Source organism: Oncorhynchus tshawytscha, linkage group LG29 (genome assembly GCF_018296145.1).
Source record: "Oncorhynchus tshawytscha isolate Ot180627B linkage group LG29, Otsh_v2.0, whole genome shotgun sequence".
NCBI classification, from domain to species: Eukaryota; Metazoa; Chordata; class Actinopteri; order Salmoniformes; family Salmonidae; genus Oncorhynchus; species Oncorhynchus tshawytscha.
This window is the reverse complement of record NC_056457.1, coordinates 18,039,119-18,061,915: the sequence shown is the minus strand read 5'-3', so window position 1 is coordinate 18,061,915 and position 22,797 is coordinate 18,039,119. Positions and strand designations below refer to the sequence as shown.

General features: G+C 41.3%; 2 protein-coding genes across 4 annotated transcripts; one reads left to right on the top strand and one right to left on the bottom strand.

Annotated features, from left to right (window-relative positions):
* Positions 1-527: 527 nt before the first annotated feature.
* thtpa (thiamine triphosphatase) lies at positions 528-4,876 on the bottom strand. Of its 3 annotated transcripts, XM_024392736.2 has the most exons (5): positions 2,626-2,742; positions 2,335-2,410; positions 1,701-1,940; positions 1,386-1,565; positions 528-758 (listed from the first exon to the last, which is right to left on the bottom strand). In XM_024392736.2, exons 1-5 carry the CDS (start codon positions 2,629-2,631, stop codon positions 658-660), a joined length of 603 nt encoding a protein of 200 aa, XP_024248504.1. In that variant the 5' UTR covers positions 2,632-2,742; the 3' UTR covers positions 528-657. The 3 variants fall into 3 exon arrangements, with proteins under 3 accessions (XP_024248504.1, XP_024248503.1, XP_024248502.1); XM_024392735.2 differs by lacking the exon at positions 2,626-2,742 and adding an exon at positions 4,698-4,876 and having other exon boundaries at positions 1,386-1,940; XM_024392734.2 differs by having other exon boundaries at positions 1,386-1,940.
* Positions 3,519-16,551, top strand: zfhx2 (zinc finger homeobox 2). The gene is made up of 5 exons (XM_024392733.2): positions 3,519-3,646; positions 5,559-5,717; positions 8,902-8,956; positions 9,235-13,397; positions 13,707-16,551. Exons 1-5 carry the CDS (start codon positions 3,548-3,550, stop codon positions 14,100-14,102), a joined length of 4,872 nt encoding a protein of 1,623 aa, XP_024248501.1. The 5' UTR covers positions 3,519-3,547; the 3' UTR covers positions 14,103-16,551.
* Positions 16,552-22,797: the final 6,246 nt, after the last annotated feature.

Here is a 22,797-nt window from a genome sequence, read left to right as displayed (position 1 = left end):
AATTGTGATGCAGTGAACTATAAATCAAATAATTTGTCTGTAAACAATTGTTGGAAAAATGACTTGTGTCATGCACATTGTAGATGTCCTAACCGACCTACTTCAACTGTAGGTACACAACTATCTTAATGTATGATTGCACAGGATCTTTAAAAAAATATATGTTTTGTATTTCATTTGGCAAGGGAATTATATACTACACTAACTCAATGGTATTAGTTGATTTGTTATTTCAAGGTTGGTAAGCAGGACAAGACCAACCACACCATGTGGAGATAAGAGGTTGGAAGACATTCCCATTCCCAATCATCCTATGTCTCCAGCAAAAGTGGATCCAAAACATGCTGAATGGCAGATGTCATTATCATTCAGTGACTCTGCAAGTGGACATGGTGGTAGTTCATTATTCTTTAGAAGTGGTTGAATACCATGTACTAGGCCTATGACACCCAGACAGCATAGCAGGACATATGAGATTATGAAATTATGAAGTCTTGTGAAAGCAAAATCAAGGGCAACAATCATAATATATTTTCATTGTTTATTGTAACAACAAAGATAGACCATAATTTTTGTGTTAACCACTTGAATTAGATAAAGTTAAGGACATGCAGAATTTTCAATGACATTAGTCAGCTACGTTCCAACTACTATTTCTTACAATATAGATGCACTTAGTAATTTTGCATAGTGTTCTGGGCTGTATCTTTGCAGGTACACATCCATTTTTCCTTGAACCCTCTGATCGCCAGACAACCCTAAAGATGAGGGGGAGAGGGTGAAATAGGGAAAAATAAAGAAAATATTAAATATTTCTAAAATAAATATAACATAAATACAAAATTAACCGTAAAATGTGACATTACAGCACAGAATAATGTTGTAATAACATGGTAATGATATGGTAACAAGTTATAGTTACTCACATTGAAACGTTATTTGCCCAGATACCCCGTAATTTCAGTATAATTATATTCTTATTTCAGGGTTACACCACATACTTTGTGCCATAGTAAAGAGGGGTAACAATACAGATCCCTTTTTCCAACCATTTTCCTTATTAAACTCTTATTTCATCCTTAAAATCTTATAACAAACTATTACCCTTAAACATGAATGTAATTATACTGAAATGAAGGGTTATGAATGTTTTATTGTGAGTATAAATAATTTGTTAGATTACTATTACCATGTTATCACCATTTTATTCCATGATGTAACATAAAGTGCTACCAAATGATCTATAAGAGGACATTAGTACAATACATATATGCCATCAATCTGTATGATGCATGCTTTCTGGCAGAAACAACCATTACCATGAAAATTAAAAGAGAAAGAATAATAAGTGCATAAATGACTGATACCCAGCATCCCCTGCTCACCCAGTCTTTGGGCAGTCTTTTCAATCTTCCTCAGTGCAGACTGAATGTCTTCTCCCTTTGGCACGAGAACCTCTATCTCCCCTACACAATAGCCAAAGTCGGCCTGGTCAAGGTCTACACGCACTCCACTTTCATCTCCTTCCCCCCCAAAAGTGAATGAACACCTCTGTGTTGTGAACTCTGCAAAGCAAACCAGATTCAGCTCCATCAGCCAGGACTCATTCCCTGTGGGGCAATTCTCTGCACCTTCAGTTTTGGGTGTGTCTTGATGGACCACTGGGTGCGTCTGGTTGGCAGTTTTTTGCTCCCCATTACCTTCTTTCATGAACTCTCTCACTTTCAACTGAATTTGAGACAGATTGGTTATCTCCTGATAGCGTGAACACAATTCTGCCTTCTGAGGCTCCCCCACTCTGTCTTCTGCCTTTGTAACTGTAGTGCATTTGAGTTCCCAACATCCCTGGCGACAACGCAACCACACATCTCTCAAGGTGAGAAGGAAGTCTGGGGTGTCAAAATACTTGTCTTGGAATTGTTTCTGACCAATACACACCGCTGGTGAGAGAAAAGTTGCAAGAAAGAGGGAAGGGTGCAGAGAAAATGTATTACATATCGTTTGAATGAATGGTTTTCACTGCTGAAAAGGATGCAATTTTGTTTTTAATTTCTAAGTATACTGAGAAATGATATCAAGTAAGTATTAGAAATAAAATCTATCCTGATAAAACTAAATTAACAGTGTAGTCTACATTTGAGCTTTCTTTACCAAACTTCATCAGCAGCATTCCACTATAATTAATCTAGTAGTTAGCCCACATTATACATTAAAATGGTGCATTCTATATTGTAAGTAACCTACATCAATCATATTTTTTGTTGTTTCTAATATAAAATCAAGAGTTATGGAGATGCCCTCTGGGCACAATGGTACAACTTGGAGGCTACACACCTCCTATCTCTTCCAATTGTTTCTGAATGTCAGCGTCACAGACAAATTTCCTCTCCACTTCCACACTCATTGTACTCTGTAATGACACAAATTTATCAGCATCAAAATGCTCACTGTGAAATAAATTAATCTAACAACTACACATGATAAATTAAATTTGGGAAATAGTATATGGTCCCAATATTGCCGTGTGGAAACGTAGCTACGATCTGTAATAAATACAGAGCGCGTGCAGGAGTAACACTAGATTAGTACGTAAGCGTTAAACATTTCATATAGGCTACACCTCACCTCCATTTAACGACCGCTATTACCGATTCAACAGTCTTGTAAAATAGGTTCAAGACTGTTGATTGAGCTTTCACTAAATCACTGACAGCCGCAAATATTTTAGGCAGGCGCAGTGTGGACACCTAGGTGCTTACTGCATTCATGAGCATCATAGCCCGTCATAATAACGCAGAACAATTACTTTACAGAGATTGGAAAACCACTGTTAGTACCGTTTTTAAACCTATAATCTATACTATTTGTATTTTTGTTATAACCGTAATCCCCCATATTTCGTGAATAATTAAACTATTGTCATGCAGTACTACACAATATGATGTACAGTAATATAAAAGGGCTTGGTGAACATACTGTAACAAGTGTCCTAATTGGACAGGGGTCCTATTAGGCCTAATTGAGAAATGCCAATCTCATTCAATAGCCTATTGATGGATTGAGAAACGAAATAGAGACCAAATAGCTCTAATCAAAGACATATATTGTCTCACCATGATTATAAGTAGATGTAAAATTTTACGCAGCGTTTTGTCTAGATACATGTTCTATGCATGTTGTGATCGTTTAACATTTCAATATGTAGGCTATTCGCCCTTCTTGTTTATTTTATTTTAATCTGATGACTCCATAGAGGATCAGGATTTTGGGTATGCAATCTGATTCAATCCGGTTGATTGAATTCTACAAATGCTTTTTCAGATCAAGGGATATGGCTCTGGAGAGTCCCTCTCATCATGCTTCATTACATTAAACTGCAGCACTGGTTCGACAAGACAAATATTAGGCTATCTGAATAAACTAATATTGTTATATAAAGGTTTTATAGTGACGCCAAATGTGTTCTTCCCTACTGAATGTCAGATATCAGCCTTGGGGGGAGCTGTCGTGTGTTTACTAGAGGGAAGAGGGGAAAGAGAGAGGGCGAATGAGGGAGGGAGAGAACAGGCGAGGGAGGGCGAGCAAGAGAAAACTTTTCAGTTTTAAAGAGCGAGAGGAAGCGTGCGCTGGAGCGACGACCATGCAGGTAAATGCATTAGCTAATTGCTCTGAAGTTAATTAAACGATATTGCCGTTTGCTTAATTGCGATTGTGCGTTTGAAAGATTGCTGTGCAAATGATAGTTTCAATCGAAAGATGAATGTTGTATATCAAATGGTTCTATTCACCGGATTCGAACATTAAATTCCAAACTTTTCAACCTCCGTCTCCGTTTCTTTTCACCCCACCACCCCTTTTGCCGTGCGCAGTGTGCAAGTAGTCTGTTTCAAGTAGCTTAGCATTAGATTCTTTTGTCAATTATTGCACGAAGCCATCTAAAATGATTGTAAAGATGTTCATAAATACTAAATATTTTGTATAATGAAGTAGATCATTAAAATGTGTTATCAGATTTTGTGGAATGGTGGGGGAGTAGGGGGCGCGCCGTTTTTTACACATCTGTAAATGGAACCCATATTCATTAATTAAATAGCTTAGTCCATGTAGGCCTCAATTTGCGCTGTTGAGCAGGCAGCGGGTGGTGTAATACTGGATCCCCGATTGGCAGCCCACAATCCGAGGGATAAGTGAAGCACTCGAGGCCGATGTTTTGGACGGAATATCTAAAGCATACAGTATCTATTTGTAGTAGATCGGTATACTTCCGAATGTGTAGCCATGTACACCTGGGCTTAGTTTTTTTTCAGACTAGTTGAGGAAGCTTGACAGCGACGGGTTAAGTTCTTGTTAGCTAGTAGGCTAAGTGCCACGACTGTTATTTTGGTCCTTTTGTTTAATTTCGCAACGTTAATGAATAGACAATGCGGTACGTAGTTTCGAGTCTCAGTTTTTAACCGTCTGATAATTGCAGGACAGAGTTGGTATGTTTCTTGCATTTCATAACACAAGCTAGAAACAACTATTGCGACGTCGATAGCTTGGCTAACTAACGCTAGCTAGCTTGCTAGCTAATTGATTCAACACTTCGGCGTAGCTAATTAGGTTGGACGTTAATTAGCTAAAGAATCACGAGCCATTTGAACATTTTTATCCACGCCGTTGTTATATATAGCCTTAAACTATGTTTTATTACTCACTGCACTTTCTCAACTATAATAATCATGCAACCTTGCTGGTTAAACGATATTTTCTGGGCACGGCTAGATAATTGGTGAGGACGGAAGTGGGCAAATACAAGTGTTGGTATTTGGGATTTGTTTTTGTTTTTATCGCGCCTCGATTAATTTAGTAGTATTCAAATTTGGATCTTAATAATAGCGACGATGTAAGTCGTTAAACCTAACCACAAAATTCAATTTCCGCCGAGTAGCATTGGAAAAGGACAATACTGCATTGAGTTCTCATGGTGAGGTATGTTGGCCATTAGGCTATTTTGTTAACGTTAGTGTGTGTATGATGTTCAAATGGCCATTATTCGCTTATTAGTTATAAAACGACATGTTTTGCATGACCCTAAATATCATGCTAGTCGCTAACAGTTTATGCTGGTCAAGGTCAATAATAAGGCCATTCACTTATATTCTAATTGAAGTGGTTTAAATGTTTCTTCGTGTCACATGACATTGCAATTACATGTTAGAAATGTAAAGTTTTTTTTTTTTATTGCACTGTTAATTTGTTAATTGGTAGTCCTCAGAGGAATTTAATTTGAAGTTGATTTAATTGATTTGGACCAAGTTTAATTGATACACTTTTAGGTAGGTCTAATGTAGCCTAAACAATTAGGCTATCTATTTCTGTTATCTAATAGTTAATTATCTATATTGAGGCTGAACTTGGATTACTTTCTGTTTAGGTTTATTTTTATTTCCAACATACTTACTGAACATTTGCACTGTATAGCTTTTATTTTGGTTCTACAGAGAAACACCCCTGGACATGTTCATGATTTAAAATAAATATTTTTAATTCCACTAAAATACATTTTCATCTTGCAGGAGGAGTCTGGTGAGACAGTGTGCGGTGACCGCAACGGAGTGGCGGTGTGGTTGTGCCCCCTGTGTCAACAAGGGTTACCAGACAGGGGCTCCCTTGCTCTGCACCTGAATGATGGGCATAGTGTGCTTCCTAACTGTGTAGACAAGTTGCTGGACATTGTAAGTAGTGCAATGCAAGTTCATTCTGGACTAGTATTCTTTTTTCCCATCGCATGAGTCAACAGAACTTGACTTTTGTGTCTTTATGTGTTTAATTAATGATTATTGGATGACATCAAATATAATACATTATCAATTATTGTACATGCATTATTTGTATATGTTATTGTAGGATTTTAGAACGTTTCCCAAAAGCCTCTTAAGAATAAGTTTAACTTACTTAGAATCTTTGTAAAAACATGGTTAAATCTCCGAGCTGTTTCCAAAAAACATTGTTACTAAAGCTGCATTTGAAAACGCTTGTTAGTTACGGACTGCCTTAGACCACTCATAGAACAGCTAATTGCGTCATAAGCAGTTTTTTTTTGTGTGTACCGCGCCACTTTATAGACAGATCTCCACTAAACATCATCAAATGTTTCTGTCTGACTGTTAACTTCACAACAAAGTTGACAACAACTTCAGTTGCAAGTCTTTAACTGTTACAAACAAGCAAATAAAAATATGCTTCAAAGGAAACCAAGATGACTGCTTTAAAAGATAAATGGCCTAAAGTATAAACTACGTAGGCCTATATGATTCAAGAATATTTAAAAACATTTAATGTTCATTCAATTGAGTTCTATTTTACTACTGTCTATAATTTTGCCTCAATATACAGTACTAGTCAAAAGTTTGGACACTAACTCATTAAACTGTTTTTCTTTATTTTTACTTTTTTCTACACTGTAGAATAATAGTGATGACATCAAAACTATGATGTAACACTATATGGAATCATGTAGTAACTAAGTGTTAAACAAATCAAAATATGAGTTTTTCAAAGATGACAGCTTTGCACACTCCTGGCATTCTCTCAACCAGCTTCACCTGGAATGCTTTTCCATCAGTCTTTAAGGAGTTCCCACATATGCTGAGCACTTGTTGGATGAGTTTCCTTCACTCTGCGGTCCAACTCATCCCAAACCATCTCAATTGGGTTGAGGTTTGGTGATTGTGGAGGCCAGGTAATCGGATGCAGAACTCCATCACTCACCTTCTTGATAAAATAGTCCTTACACAGCCTGGAGGTGTGTTGGGTCATTGTCTTGTTGAAAAACAAATGAGTCCCACTAAGTGCAAACCAGATGGGATGGCTTATCATTGCAGAATGTTGTGGTGGCCATGCTGGTTAAGTGTGCCTTGAATTCTAAATAAATCACTGACCGTGTCACCAGCAAAGCACCATCACCACCACCTCCATGCTACACAGTGGGAACTACACGTGCGGAGATCATCCGCTCACAAAGACACAGTGGTTGGAACCAAAAATCTCAATTTTGGACTTATCAGACCGAAGGACAGATTTCCACCGGTCTAATGTCCATTGCTTGGGTTTCTTGGCCCAAGCAAATCTCTTCTTATTGGTGTCCTTTAGTAGTGGTTTCTTTGCAACAATTTGACCAAGGTCGGGCTCAAGCAGTCTCCTCTGAACAGTTGATGTTGTCTGTTACTTGAACTCTGTGAAGCATTTATTTGGGCTGCCATTTCTGAGGCTGGTAACTCCAATGAACTTATCCTCTGCAGCAGAGGTAACTCTGGGTCCTCCTTTCCTGTGGCGGTCCTCATGAGAGCCAGTTTCATCAAAGCGCTTGATGGTTTTTGCGACTGCAATTGAAGAAACTTCAAAAGTTTTGACATTTTCCGGTTTGACTGACCATGTCTTAAAGTAATGATGGACTTATTTCTCTTTGCTTATTTGAGCTGTTCTTGATATAATATGAACTTGGTCTTTTACCAAATAATGCTCTCTTCTGTATACCACCCCTACCTTGTCACAATACAACTGACTGGCTCAAACACATTAAGAAGGAAAGCAATTCCACAAATGAACTTTTAACAAGGCACACCTGTTAATTGAAATGCATTCCAGGTGACTACCTCATGAAGCTGGTTGAGAGAATGCCAAGAGTGTGCAAAGCTGTCAAGGCAAAGGGTGGCTACTTTGAAGAATCTCAAATATAAAATATAACTTTTTTTTGGTTACTACATGATTCCATGTGTTATTTCATAGTTTTGATGTCTTATTATTCTACAATGTCAAAAGTAGTGAAAAGAAAAACCCTTGAATGAGTAGGTGTTGCCAAACTTTTGACTGGTACTGTATTTCATGATACGTAACAACTTGTGCAATGTGCAAAATCTTTATTTAGTGCATTATTATACAGACCTTCTAACATGCACGCATTTTGCGTACCTACTACGCAATTCTCTGTCCATGTACGAGATCTGAGTTAAAAGTACGCAGAAATGAATAGGGCCTGTTTTTTTGGGGGTGGGGGGTTTCTCTCCATTTGAACAAAAAATGTATCACTGAGTAAATTTAACATCCCGTTTCTCGAGTGGCAACACACAGACATGTACAGAGTTTGAGTCAATGGAGATTAATACCTCATTTTTCGACGTAGCTATCCCGTGTCTGCCCCTCCTGTTTGTTGTGATGCTGAGTTTGCCGACTGTCAGCTGTATGTAAACACATGGACAAATCTCTTTTCGACTCCATGTGTTGTGGAAAGGTAAACACTAATTGTTTCAAGCAAACATAAGATGGACATTCAGTGGGCTCGAAAGTGCCAGCACTTCACTCGCATTTGCTAGTGAAAGAAATTAAATTAAAATACGAGTAACTTGTTGCATTTGTGCGAGTGTGATATACATTTTAATTCTGCGTCCGATTAGTTGTATTTTCCACAACATTACGAGGATCACGCAACCTGAGACTAACTTATTTGTTTAATAACATTTTAAAAACTCCAAGAATAAAGGCCCTTTGTGTTCTTTCTAATTAGATCTTGTTAGTGATTTTTACCTTCTGTGTAAATGGAATGCTGTCAAGCAAGTATTCCAACCTTTTGTAGAATTGATTTGGTATAGTTCTATAATTGCGATCAGACTCCCAGACAGTGCGCGCACGAGCGTGCTGGGGGAAAGAGAACCCCAATTCGGCGTGTTCTGCGCGCGAGTTGAATCTCCAATTTGCCGCGTGCGTCTGGTACTCTAAAGGGTTGGCAGGTCCTAGAATCATAGAACGAGTCACCAATTTATACCAAGATGCTCTCTTGTTGGACTGCAGCACTAAGCAGTGGGTTCCTGTGTCAGCAAAATTGAGTCTTAAGGTAAAATGTTCGTTTTCTCTCTTTACCAGGCTGCTCCCAAACAGGGAGTGAGTGGAGTGGACACCGATGTTAAGCATGATACAGGTGAGTTTGTCCTCTGATTTAACAGCAGTACCTACAGTTTTGCACTGTCTTTATGAATTTGAGTTATGCATTATTTGAATGGATACAAGCACATTGACATATTGAGTAGCCTAAACAATTAGCTTGTGTTAATTTTAAATGCCTGTTCCTTGAAGGTTTAGACTTAAAAGTATCAATATACTATGACTGTATTTGTGTTGTCAGTTAATCAGGATCTGTCAAGGTTCCATGGACCCAAAACACCTGCTGAAATATCTTGTCTTTCTGCTTCACATCAGATGCTGCATCATTACAACTGAAGCTTTTAGAAGCTTCAGACTCCCTCTCAGACCCATGTCAAAATAATGAGAACTCTGAAGGACCCCAGCAGAATTACAACAGTAGGCACACTCTCATTGGGCCTGGCGACAAAGATAAAGAGATGGATAAGGAAGTCGGAGTGAAAGACCCGGAGGGAGGTGGAGTTGTCTTGGAGTCGGATCAGGAGAGCGATCAGTCCACAGAAACACTTGTCGACAATGAAAAGTCCACAGGAAAAAATGGTGTAATGGCTGATGGCGATGACAGCCGTCCATTCAAATGTAATGCGTGCTTAGAGGCTTTTCCTACCAGGACCACATTGTGTGTTCACTACAACTCTGCATCCCATGTGCAACGGATGAGAACAGGATCCCTAAAACAGGGTGGCGAAAATGACACCCCTGCTCCCTCAGTCTCTTTTCTGTCTCGGCCATATTTATCAAACAAGCCCTACCAGTGCGCTGTGTGTCGAGTCTCTTACAACCATGCCATTACCCTGGAGAGTCATTTGAAATCTGTTTTGCACCAGACCCGCAGCAGAAATGCAGGAATCTCTGCCAACAGTGCAACCGGAAATTCGGGAAGTAACAACATGGCTACTAACTTACTTGTTACCTCTGGGGGCAGCACTGCACAGTTGGTTTGCACCACCAGCAGCAATTGTGTCATCCCGGCAAGCCTGACAATGACTACCAAAGACGGAGAACCTATTCAAACTCACCCGGCTCCCTCGCTGCTTTCCTCCCCTGTAGCCTCTGCTCAGGCAGTCTCTGCCTTTCTCACCCTCCTCACGTCCAGCCCAAGCTCTCTCTCGCACTCCCTCCTCCCCTCTCTGTTTGCGGCTGGGGCGTCCCCTGCCACACCTCAGCTCATACCCCAGCATCAGATGCTCATGCCCTTTATTGTGAATGGGCTCCAAACGCAATGCCAGAGTCTAAACCCAGAGCTTTTGACACAGTCGGTTCCCCTTCTAGGTCTCAATGCTGCCCAGCAAGCTATCCTGGCCCAAAGACTCAGTAGCTTACAGAACCAGTGGCCAGCTGTCGACCTCCAAGCAACCACACAAACCTGTTCAGAAGACAACCAAACAAACAAGAGCAAATTGAAGGAAGAGACGAACGAGACGGCAATTGAGGAGAAAAGGTCACTTAAGGCTGAAAAAGGGAAAAATTGGCCCCTGGAATGTGATGGAGAAAGTGAGATTTGTGAGGAGGATAGTAAAGGATATGCACAAGAGCTCATCAGCGCCTTAGTAAGCAAAAATAACAGGGTTGAGTCATGTAGGATAGATGAAGATAATGAAATGAAAGATGGCACAACATACGAAGGGAACTCTGCAGATGGAAAAGGGGAGGACATTGACAAGTGTATTGACCGCTCACCGTCTGTTACCAGCAACTCAAGCCTAAGTCCTACCACTTTAAATCTTATGCTTAGCCCTGATTGTACCCTTCAAAAATCTCAAGTTGGCACAAGCCCTTGTGCCCCTGTCTTGTCACCAAAATTGAGCCCCTTTAAACGCGCCTTAAATTCCTCTGATCCAACTCACCCCCATGCTAATTTGAGGGCTCGGCACTTCTCCCCAGGGCCCCCGATACTGTCAGAGTTCCAGATACAGGTTCTGCGTGCGTTTCTGGAGTCGCGTAGTGGGGCTGACGCAGCCAGTCCTCCCCGTGATGACTGTGAGTCGTTGGGCAGGGAGGTGGGGCTCACCGAGGCGGAAGTACATAAGTGGCTCACTGACGCCCGACGCGCCAAAGAAAAGCAGAAAGCTGGGGGCGCAGGGCACATGCGCAGCATTGCAGCCTACGGTAAAAGATACAAGCGTCTTGATAACAAAGACGAGGAAGGTGCCCTTACAATAGATATGCTTGAGGGACGGGACAGTGGTGAGGCCTCTGGCAGTCACGCAATGGATCTGTCCAATAGTGGAGGAAGGAGGAAAGAGTTGGGGAGGGAGAGCCAAGGGGACTCGTGTCTGGCCTCTGATTCAGACAATGAAGAATTCTACACCTCTGTCATCGTGAGTGAGGAGGACAGCCTGAGTGGTTCCATGAGGGAGGGGCCAGGCAGCCCTGCTAAAGAGGAGGCTCTGGTAGAACTGGCAGGAGACAAGGGCTCAGGAGGAGGAAAGGTGCTGCGCTCCACCACTGTGTTTCTCTCAGACGCCGAGGATGACGATGATGACGAGGAGGCTGCATCTCAGAGAGCAAAGAGAAGAAAGAGGAAGAGGGAGTTGGAGGTGGAGGTCAAGAAGGAGAGATTAGACCCCGATGTGGATTTGGAACTAGAGGCCCAAGCTGATCCTCCTTCCCAACTTTCTATCGCCATTGACCATCGAGGGCTTCCAAGTGGCATTCTACACTCCCTCCCTCTGTCTCTGTCCCTGGCTCCATTCTCTACTCAATTCCTTAGCCCCTATGTTCTCTCTCTCCCTCCCTCAGTGGTTGGGCTTGGAGTTGCAGAAGGAGATGGAGGCAAAGTACCTGCCTTTCCAAACCCTCCTAACATCACCCGGTTCTCTGACCCTCTCATTACATCGCCACTCTCCCTCCTAACCCACAACTCCCACTACATGTCTAATGGTGGAGACTGTGAGGCTGCTTTAGATCTCAGCATCAGGAAAAGCCACAGCTCAACATCTGCTTCCTCCACCTCTCTCATGGGTGACAAGACTTCAGCACAAAAGGGCCGTCTGCTTGATGGGCTAGGTCTAAGGCCCACAGCTTTTGGGTTACCTGAGGAAGGGAGACTTGGTGTGGTCAAGTTCAAACCTGAGCAAGCAACGTCCAACAGCAGTGGCTTTGCCCGTGGCAATAACAAGGCCAGCACTGTTTACATGAGGGCAGCAGAGAGGTTGAACACCTCCATAATTGAGAGAGAAAAGGAGCGGGAGAGGGAAAAAGAGAAGGAGAGGGACCAGAAAGGCAGGCCCAAAGCACGACGGTACAGGGACATGAGACGTTCCAGGACCATCATCCAGGCTGAGCAGCTCGATGTGCTTTATGGCTGCTATTTCAAAGATCCAAATCCAGGGAAACATGAGTTTGAGCAGATATCAGAGTGGGTCCATCTCCCAAAGAAAGTTGTACAGATCTGGTTCCAGAACATGCGGGCTAGGGAGCGCAAGGGTGAGGTTCGCTTTGTCAGTGATGGCACTCTGGCAGCAGTGGGCAAACCGCTCATCAAGTTCACCTGGCCACTGTCACAACCCATCTTCTCCAGCACCCCCAAATCAAACACCAACTGTAGCGTCTCAACTGTAGCCAATCCAGTACTGGCCCTCCCAAAGACTGAGGTGAAAGAGGAAATTGTCAAAATCAAAAACCAAGTTCCTAACAGGCCCAAGGAGGTGGCCTCTTCCATTTCCTCCATGAGCAGCAGTGTGTCTGCAGTGCCAAAGACCAAAATGGAGGTGACAAACAATGTCACAATGGTCAAAATCGCCCCCAAAAGCATCGCTCCATCTCCCCCTGTCGTACCCAAGGAGACCCGTCCTACCCCGCCTTGCCCCCTTCCCAAACATACACCTGAAGAGGATGTTGGGGAAAATGACTCTGATGAAGAAGTGGATGATCATAACCAAGAGAAGCCACTAGCTGGGCCTGGATCCACTAACCGCATGGTACCAAAAATGCCCTCTACTCCAATTAGCAAGTCCCTTGCTGCGACATCTCAAAAACAAAATGGGCTCAACTACTGGTCGGCCAAGGGCCCCTTTAAGATCAACACACTTTCTAGGGAACAGTTGGGTCTGTCAACCCCCCGTGCTCCCACAGTTGTCGGCGCCACTGCTGCCACCACTGCGCTCAATATTTCTGATGCTGCCTCTACCGTAGCAACTACCACCACAACAGCAAGTGCAAGCCCTCAGACCACTGTCAGCATTGTCACCATCGCCAAGACTGCTCCATCGGAGGGAAGCTTCCTGCACCACTCCACCACCCGCAGGCCGCGCACACACCTGTCCTGTCTGCAGCTGTCCATCCTGCAGTCTTGCTATGAGACGTGCGCCCACCCTAACGCGCTGGAGTGTGAGGCAGTAGGGACGGAGCTGGGGCTGCCACTCAAGGTGGTGCAGATCTGGTTCCAGAATACCCGTGCCAAGGAGAAACGCTGGAGGCTGCAGCAGGAGAAACTGGTGAGACATTTGACTGTACAGTTTGCTATGCATTGGTGTGGGAAAGTTGTTCATATTATTTTTACTTTAAAGGCTGGTTTCCCAGAAACAGATTAAGTCTAGTTTTGGATTAAAAAGATATTTCAATAGAGATCTCCACTGTGCAGGATTTTTGGTCTAGGACTAGGCTTCATCTGTGTCTGGGCAACTGTCCCTAAAACTTTACTCCTTGTCTAGAAGTGTGTATATGTACATTGAGGTCACTCACCACTAACCTTTTTTGTTGGAGTAACGTCTTTGTCTCTCTGTCCCTCTCTCTCCCTCTTCTAGTCTCCAGTGTCGTCAGATCCCTCCAAGAAGGTTGACATGAGCTCAGGCAGCTATCTGCAGTACAATGCTCTGCGAGCCCACCGTCCTATCCTTCCCAAACCGGTTCAGCTGACGGTCCTGGAGCCATCTTCTCCCCCAGCCAGGGGCCAGCCAGCAGGTCGAGAGATGCTGAGAGGCAGGTGCGAGGCCTGCAATGCAGGCTTTGAGTCCAGAGCAGCAGCAAGATCCCATGTCTTCTCCCCTCGACATCTAGCCACTCTGAGAACCACTAACTTTGGCCAGCCGGCGACCATCATCAACAACGGATCTGATACCGGGTCCAGTTCTGTCTCCGCCTTAGGGTCTGTTGTAGAGGACCCTCCAGCTTCCCCACCCCCAGCCAGCAGCACCAGCTAAGGCACCCGTCGGTGCTGGTAGAGACTCGGGACCCATTGGGCTCCTTACATTTTAAGAAACAAAAATTGGGCACTGGTCTTCCAAGCTAATATCCTTTGGTTTTCGATGTTTGGAAAGGCCCGGTTGCCCTTTCTCCCTCTCCTTGGACGTCTTTCTGCCGAGTTCTTGTTTCCAAACTGGACTCATTTGGATACACCGACTATTGTTACACTGCTTCACGCTTAATCAAAAGTTATCAAATGACTGATGAACATGTACCAGTGCCCTTTGATATTTTCCTGGTCTGCAGTTATAATCGTTGTCGTCTCATCCTTGTCCTTAAAATTACTCTTACAATACTTGTGTATTATCCCCTAAAGACTGCTTATGCAAAACGATTAGGCCATTATATGACTGACTGCAAGATTCTTATCCTCATAAGTGCTCCTAGAAATTGAAGTTTTAATAGTGGACCAGGCACTTGTGTTTGAGACTGGGTCTGATATTACATTTCCCACAGTATACTCCTTCCCAAGTCATTTTGTTAGGCCAACTGCATCCTATAAGACTGGGACTGCTGGGATTTGACCAGAACACATGAAAAGTAGCTCTGTTTTAGTGGCTTTGAACAAAAGCAGTCTTGATTTTATCTGTGTCCCCAACTTTTTGTTCGGATACAGGTGGAGTGTGTTCAGTTAGAGATGGTGTTTTTCTCTTCACTTGGATTTTAAAGGTACTTTTAACTGATTGTGACTAGAATTGGCGCGTTAAACTGAACAGATTATTATCCCCTCCTGTTAGCACATTGCCTGCGGCTGAAATGGTATGATATTCCCTATATAGTGCACTACTTTTGACTAGAGCCCTATGGGACTAGAGACCAACTCACTCTGTTTTCATGACAATCCTCTATAGATGGGGGGGAGAAGAGGCTGAAGAGGGCAGACTCATTATACAGCACTTTGATGCGTTTCACATTGTATGAAACGTTTTTATTCTTAAGCATTCTTATGCAGAGCGTATTTCTACTTAATGAAATATGTGCATGTTGGATGTCTTATGGTGAGTCACAATAATTAAATTGAAACATTGTTTTGTTGCAGTCTGTCAAAAAAGGTATGTTTTGGCTTATTAAACTCCAAACAAAAGACGGATCAGACCTTAATGCCGTGCAAGGAGAGTCTTAGTCCAGTAACTATTGTTAAATTATTTCCAATCTATTAATGCATCACTGGTGTGCAAGATCTATTGAATGAGTATGTGGAGCAAGAAAATTGTATGTTTCCTCCCTTTTTTTATTATTTGGTCAATGAAAATATCCACAACGGATCATTGCATAAGATTGGAACAAGTGCTATTGCTTATAACCATCAATATACATCAACTTCCTGTGGAGGTCAAATGAAAAAGACTTGACCAAGAAAAGAACAGGGTTTGAATTTTTGGGGTTTAATTTATATATATTTTTGTCTTGAAACATATGTGGTTGCAAGCTAATACTTGTCATCTTTGTACTGGGTAGAAATAATGCAACTCGTCCAGAAACAAAGAGAAGGGAGTCAGTTTGGTACTCTAGTCACCTTTTTGTAAGCAATAGGGACATACAAAAAGTCAAGACGGAGCTAACAAAGAAGGTGCTGTTTTGAAGGACACAAACTACTAAATATGTTTTCCTTCGGTTTTATGTTGTATATTATTGTTATTAATAATGTTACTATTAATAGTTTTAACAAAATGCTAAACTAAATGATTTTTTTAAAAGAAATATATTACAAAAAACTGATATTCCAAAGTTACCCTTCCTTTTGCTTTCTGTCATTTAAAAAAACCAAAAAGCAATCTTGAGGTTGGCAGAGAGCAGGAGAGATGTTCTTCATGCAGACTGTAAAGTAACTCCCATGGCTTGACACTTGAGCCAGTCCAACATTTTTATCATGAGCTACAGATTAATGCATTTCAGCCTTCACAACATGAGGAAGGCACTATATTGGGCTCAAAGACTAAATGTTTTAAAATGTCCTCCATAATTACTAATCATTTTTTTTAATGGTGTGGAGCTGTAGCATTTGTCTAAAACAAGGACTGGGTTGCAGGGCTTCAAGTATGGGATTACACAATGTTGCATTGTCCAAGGTAGGTAGGTTTTATGGAGACCTGCTTTTTATTCTAATCATTTTTCATTGTCACTTGATTATCACAATTGTTAACTGTACTACTTCTGCTATTGTTATCATTACTCTCATCACGGTTTTGATTTATTGAACCATAACGGTTTTAATGATTCCTCTTTTCACAAGAAAGATGGTATTGGTATGAATATTGAACAATAATGGTGGCAGTGTGTTTAAAAGATGTTTAGAATATTGACGAAGCTTATATTTTTCCTCACTTGTACTTTCATTTTGTGTTGGATCTCCCATTCAGTTTTCTTTTGGTATACAGAAAACAAATAAAATAAATTGAACAACAACCAGTCTACTTACCCATTACATGCTATGTCAACCAGTTTCATTGCTTGGTAAATGAATTTCACTAGTCTCTTGTAATAGGCTACATGTTATCATAGCCAAGAGAGTTGATGTATTTTTAAGTTCATGATGAGCATATAGCATAGCTGACTTTTTGCCATGGTTGTACTCTGCTGCGTGTAAGGTGTGACTGGTTATATGGTAATGAGAGTTCTGTCTCCATCAGGAACCTGGGGCCTCATTTATCAATATGTAGGCACAAATCTGCATAAACCATGTGTTGGATAATTTCCAAGCAGTGTGAGATTTTCCAATATGAACGTTGGCTTGAGTGTGTGTAAATTTACACACAGCCATGACCATTTGTACGCACAGTGCCAAGTGTTGGATGAAGGGAACTGCTTGTCAAGTGTAGAATGGGGAAAATGTTTAAAATGTGTGAAATTGAGAGTAATTTAATTATTTTTCGATGTCATTGTGAATGCATTGTGAATGCAACGTTTCTTTGACATGCTATATATACTGAACAAAAATATAAATGCAACATGCAACAATTTCAAAGATATTACTTGAGTTACAGTTCATATAAGGATATTGATCATTTGAAATCAATTCAATAGGCCCTAATGAATGGTTTTCACATGACTGGGCAGGGATGTTGCCATGGGTGAGCCTTGGAGGGCGTAGGCCCACCCACTTGGAAGCAACGCCCAGCCAATCAGAATTTAAAAAAAATCCCCCACAAAAGGGCATTTTTACAGTCATAAATACTCCTCAGCACCCGTCCCCCTTCAGACGATCCCGCAGGTGAAGAAGCCGGATGTGGAGGTCCTGGGATGGCATGATTACACGTGGTCTGAGGTTGTGAATCTGGTTGGATGTACTGCCAAATTCTCTAAAACGACGTTGGATGCAGTTTATGGTAGAGAAATGAACAAATTCTCTGGCAACATTTCTGGTTGACATTCCTGTAGTCAGCATGCCAATTGCACACTCAAAACTTGAGATGTGTGGCATTGTGTTGTGTGACGGAAGTGGCCATTTATTGTCCCCAGCACAAGGTGCATCTATGTATTGATCATGCTGTTTAATCAGCTACTTGGTATGCCTCACCTGTCGGGTGGATAGATTATCTTGGCAAAGGAGTAATGCGCTCTAACAAGAATGTAAACACATTTGTGCACAGAATTTGAGAGAAATAAGCTTTTTGTGTGTTTGGACATTTTCTGGGATATTTTGTTTCAGCTCATAAAACATGGGACCATCAATACTATAAAAGACAGATAATGGGAAGTTGAATGAGACGGCAGATCTTGCTTGATTTGGCACACGCTGCATTTCGTAGAGAGCATGTTTTAAGAGACAGGTGGGACTTTTTCTGCAGAAAGTACAGATTTGCTCATTAGATATAATTTCCCTAAACCAATCTAATAGGGCAGACCTACTTTATGAAGGCAAACACATGCCACTTCGGTGCACATCCAGGTGGACCATTAGGACAATTAAGTTGCTTTGGCAAATATACTTCAAATGACCAGGCACCACTCATCAATAAGCATCCATCTCCATCAGCTCCCTCCTGTCGGCGTATAGGTCAACTTTGCTGTTCTGCAGAATGAACGAGTCGTGCGTTCCACCTTGCCACCACATTCAGCAGCGTCTTTTGCGCATCACATAACCTATCACCTGCACAAAAAGAGTGGAAGCCTTTTCTATTCACGTAGTTGAACTCGTTTTGGGATGGTGCTTTTATGGCGATGTAGGTGCTGTCTATTGCTCCATTGATATTTGGGAACTCATTGACTTAATTAAACCTGTTGTGCTACGGTGTATAAAAATTGTATGTTACAGTTCGCTTTGCTGATGATTGCATCAGAAACATTGGATCATCGAGGGATGTTTTTCACCTCACGCTGAAAAGTGTCGTTGCCAAAAACCCTTGGATGGATAGCACCAGTGGTGTAAAAATACTTTAAAGTACTAAGTAGTTTTTGAGGGTATCTGTTCTTTACTTTACTACTTTACTACTTTACAACTTTTACTTTCACTTCACTACATTCGTAATGAAAATAATGTACTTTTTACTTCTTACATTTTCCCTGACTCCCAAAAGTACTAGATACATGTTTTATGCTTAGCAGGACAGGAAAATGGTCTAATTCACACACTTATCAAGAGATCATCCCTGGTCATCCTTACTGCCTCTGGTTTGGCAGACTCACTAAACACAAATGCTTCATTTGTAAATGACCTCTGAGTTTTGAAGTGTGCCCCTGGCTATCCGTAAATTTAAAAAACAAGAAAATCGTGCCGTCTGGTTTGCTTAATATAAGGAATTTTAAATGATTTATACCTGTACTTTTAGTACTTAAGTATATTTTAGCGATTACATTTACTTTTGATACTTAAGTACATTTTAAACCAAATAGTTTTAATGGGTGACTCACTTTTACGTGAGTAATTTTCTAGTAAGTTATCTTTACTTTTACTCAAGTATGACAATTGGGTACTTTTTCACCACTGGATAGCACTTTGATGTGCACCGGAATGGCGTGTGTTTGCCTGTCTATAGTAGGTCTTAAATCTTCGCAAAGATCTTATAAAATTGGTTTTGGGAAACGATATTTGATGAGCCAATCTGTAATGCACAAAAAACCTGTCTCCAAAACGCGCTCTCTGCTAAATGTAGCGTGTGCCAAATCTTCCAAGAGAGCAAGATCAGCCATCTCGCATTCGATTTCCCATTATCTCAGTCTTAAAAAAAAGTTACTTCAACAATGGTTTTACTTTCACACATGCCTCTAATTCAGTGGTTCCCAAACTTTTAATAGTTCCATAACCCTTTCAAACATTCAACCTCCAGCTGCTTACCCCCTCTAGCACCAGGGTCAGCGCACTCTCAAATGTTTTTTTTTGTTGCCATCATTGTAAGCCTGCCACATACGATACATTTATTAAACATAATAATTAGTTTTTGTTACAACCCGGCTCGTGGGAAGTGACAAAGAGCTCTTATAGGACCAGGGCACAAATAATAATAATCAATGATTTTGGTCTTTATTTAACCATCTTTTTATATATAACCTTATTTGTTCATCGAAAATTGTGAATAACTTACCACAGGTTAATGAGAAGGGTGTGCTTGAAAGGATGCACATAACTCTGCAATGTTGGGTTGTATTGGAGATAATCTTAAATCATTTCCCACACAATCTGTGCCTGTATTTAGTTTTCATGCTAGTGAGGGCTGAGAATCCACTCTTACATAGGTATATGGTTGCAAAGGGCATCAGTGTCTTAACAGCTCGATTTGCCAAGGTAGGATACTCTGAGCACAGCCCTATCCAGAAAACTGACAGTGTCTTCTGATTACATTTTCACAGAACCACTTGTTGCAATTTCGATGAGGTTCTCTTGTTCAGATATCGGTAAATAGACTGGAGGCAGGGCATGAAAGGGATAACGAATCCAGTTGTTTGTTTCGGGAAAGAAATTGCGCACCCAACTCACTCAGGTGCTTTGCTATATCACATTTGACATTGTCTGTAAGTTTAAATTAATTTGCACATACAATGATGGAAATACCTGTGTGTTGTCCTTGTTAATGCAGACAGAGAAGAGCTCCAATTTCTTAATCATAGCCTCAATTTTGTCCAGCACATTGAATATAGTAGTGGAGAGACCCTGTAATCCTAGATTCAGATCATTCAGGTGAGAAAAAACATCACCCAGATAAGCCAGTCGTGTGAGAAACTCGTCATCATGCAAGCGGTCAGAAAAGTGAAAATTATGGTCAATAAAGAAAACTTTAAGCTCGTCACTCAATAAAAAAATGTTTTGAAAAGTGTCAATGCTTTGCCCCTTGATAACCAGCGCACTTCTGTATGCTGTAAAAGCGTTACATGGTCGCTGCACCTATCGTTGCACAATGCATAAAATACACGAGAGTTCAGGGGCCTTGCTTTAACAAAGTTAACCATTTTCACTGTGGTGTCCAAAACATCTTACAAGCTGTCAGGCATTCCCTTGGCAGCAAGAGCCTCTCGGGGGATGCTGCAGTGTACCGTTTACATGCGCGTTACCACTCCACTTTGTCTCCCTGTCATGGCTTTTGAGCCATCAGTGCAGATACAAACACATTTTGACCACCAAAGTCCACTTTATGTCACAAAGCTGCCCAGTACTTTAAAAATATCCTCTCCAGTGGTTTGCAGAAGAGGATGAATAGGATCTTCCTTAATTTACCCCCCATAAATGTAACAGACATACAGTATATCAGGAGCTGTGCCAGGCCCGCCACGTCTGTTGACTCATCCAGCTGTAACGCATAGAATTCACTGGCTTCTATGTGAAGCAGTAATTGTTTCAAAACATCTCCTGCCTTGTCACTGATGCATCGTGAAACAGTTTAGTTTGATGAAAGCATTGTCTGTATGTTTTTTTTGTCCTTTTCCCCCAGCGTCGTCCCAGCCATATCCGCGGCAGCAGGAAGAATTAAGTCCTCCACAATAGTATGGGGCTTGCCTGTCCTAGCCACTCGGTAGCTCACCATATAAGACACTTCTAGCCCCTTCTTATTAATAGTATCTGTTGCTTTTATACATGTCTTATTACTTGAAAGTCATCTTAATTCTCACTCAAAAAACTCCCGTGGCTTATTTTTCAAATTGGCATGTTTTGTTTCTAAATGTCTGTGCAAGAGTGAAGGTTTCATCGAGTTGTGAGATAGTACATTTGCACATAAAACACACTGTCACTGGGCAAAGGCACTACTCCCAATATAAGTGAACCCCAAATCAATGTAGTTCTCATCATATTTGCGCCTCTTCGATGGTCCAACGCCCCTGCCTGTTGTTCGGTGCTTTCACGGGTCAGGGGGCAGTAGCTCTTCGGCTGCATCAGATTCACAACTTTCATGCTAGCTGGGCTAACAACAAATGTAGAATTACTGATGCTAGCATTGGATGTGTTCCTGGAAGCAGAACAACTTGTGTCATCGACAGGTGCAGGTGTAGTACTGCTGGTAGTAGCAGTACTATCAGTAGAGCTGGTATATGTCTCTATGGACGCGAGCCTTACTTATTTGAACCATTTATCAATTTTAGAGCAAACAGAATGAGCAGCAGCTACGTTTGGCTTCATACGGACCGTTAGTGGAATTCCCGCGAGAGAGTAACGGTTAATGTGATTGGATGTTAATTATTTGACTAGGCTACCTGTATTTGACATTGTGTTGCTATTTCGCTGAACACTAGATGGTTTAATTTTATTTTTGGCAGTGAAACAAGGCTATTCAGGCGAGAAAAAAACCTCACTCAAATGGATAACCCTATTGGAAAATATAAATAGACAGTTTGAAAATGTGAAAAAACAAAAAAACGTTTTCTTGTTTATTTTAAAAATCTGAATCACATTTTTATTTGGCGTACCCCGGACGGCATTGCTCGTACCCCTGTGTTACGCGAACCCCAGTTTGGGAATACCTTCTCTAATTGAACAAAATACTTTATATGGATTATTATTTTAACAAATGTACTGATGTGGGTCAAATTATCTGTTAAGATACAGTATGTTGCATGAATTCACAAATTGAAAAATGATTTAATTATTAGGCCTACTCTCGAAATTTCACACATTTTCAACACCTTTTCCCAATTCTACGTTTGACAAGCAGTTTCACCACTTGGCACTGTGCATACACATGGTCATGGCTGTGCGTACATTTATGCACACACAAGCAACCGTTCATATTGATCAATCTCACATTTTGCTTGGAAATTATCCCACGCATGGTTTACTCACGGATTTGTGCCTATGCATGATTGATAAATGAGGCCCCTGGGCTGTTGGTGTGGATGGTAGAGCTCTCGTCTCTGGATCACCCAATACTTATGTGTACATCAGTCGGCTACACTAGTGGCAGAGGTGAGATACCTATAGGGCTTTTGTGAAAGCTCATTTGGATAGGCCTATGGAGCCTGGGCACATGGACGCAGTAGCATAAGCTGATGATAGTTCTACGCCTGTGAGGAGCTCTCAATATACATTGGTTGTCTGCAGTTAGATATTTACAGTTATTACACATCCAGCCATTTATTTTATAGATTACAACCTAATCTGTAACCCAACCTGATCTGGTAGTTTAATTTAAAAAAAAACTGTATAAATTACATGGTAAACATTTAGCTATGTGCTTTATTCACAACACTTTCTCTCACTAGACTTTTCTTGCAGTAACATCAATCCCC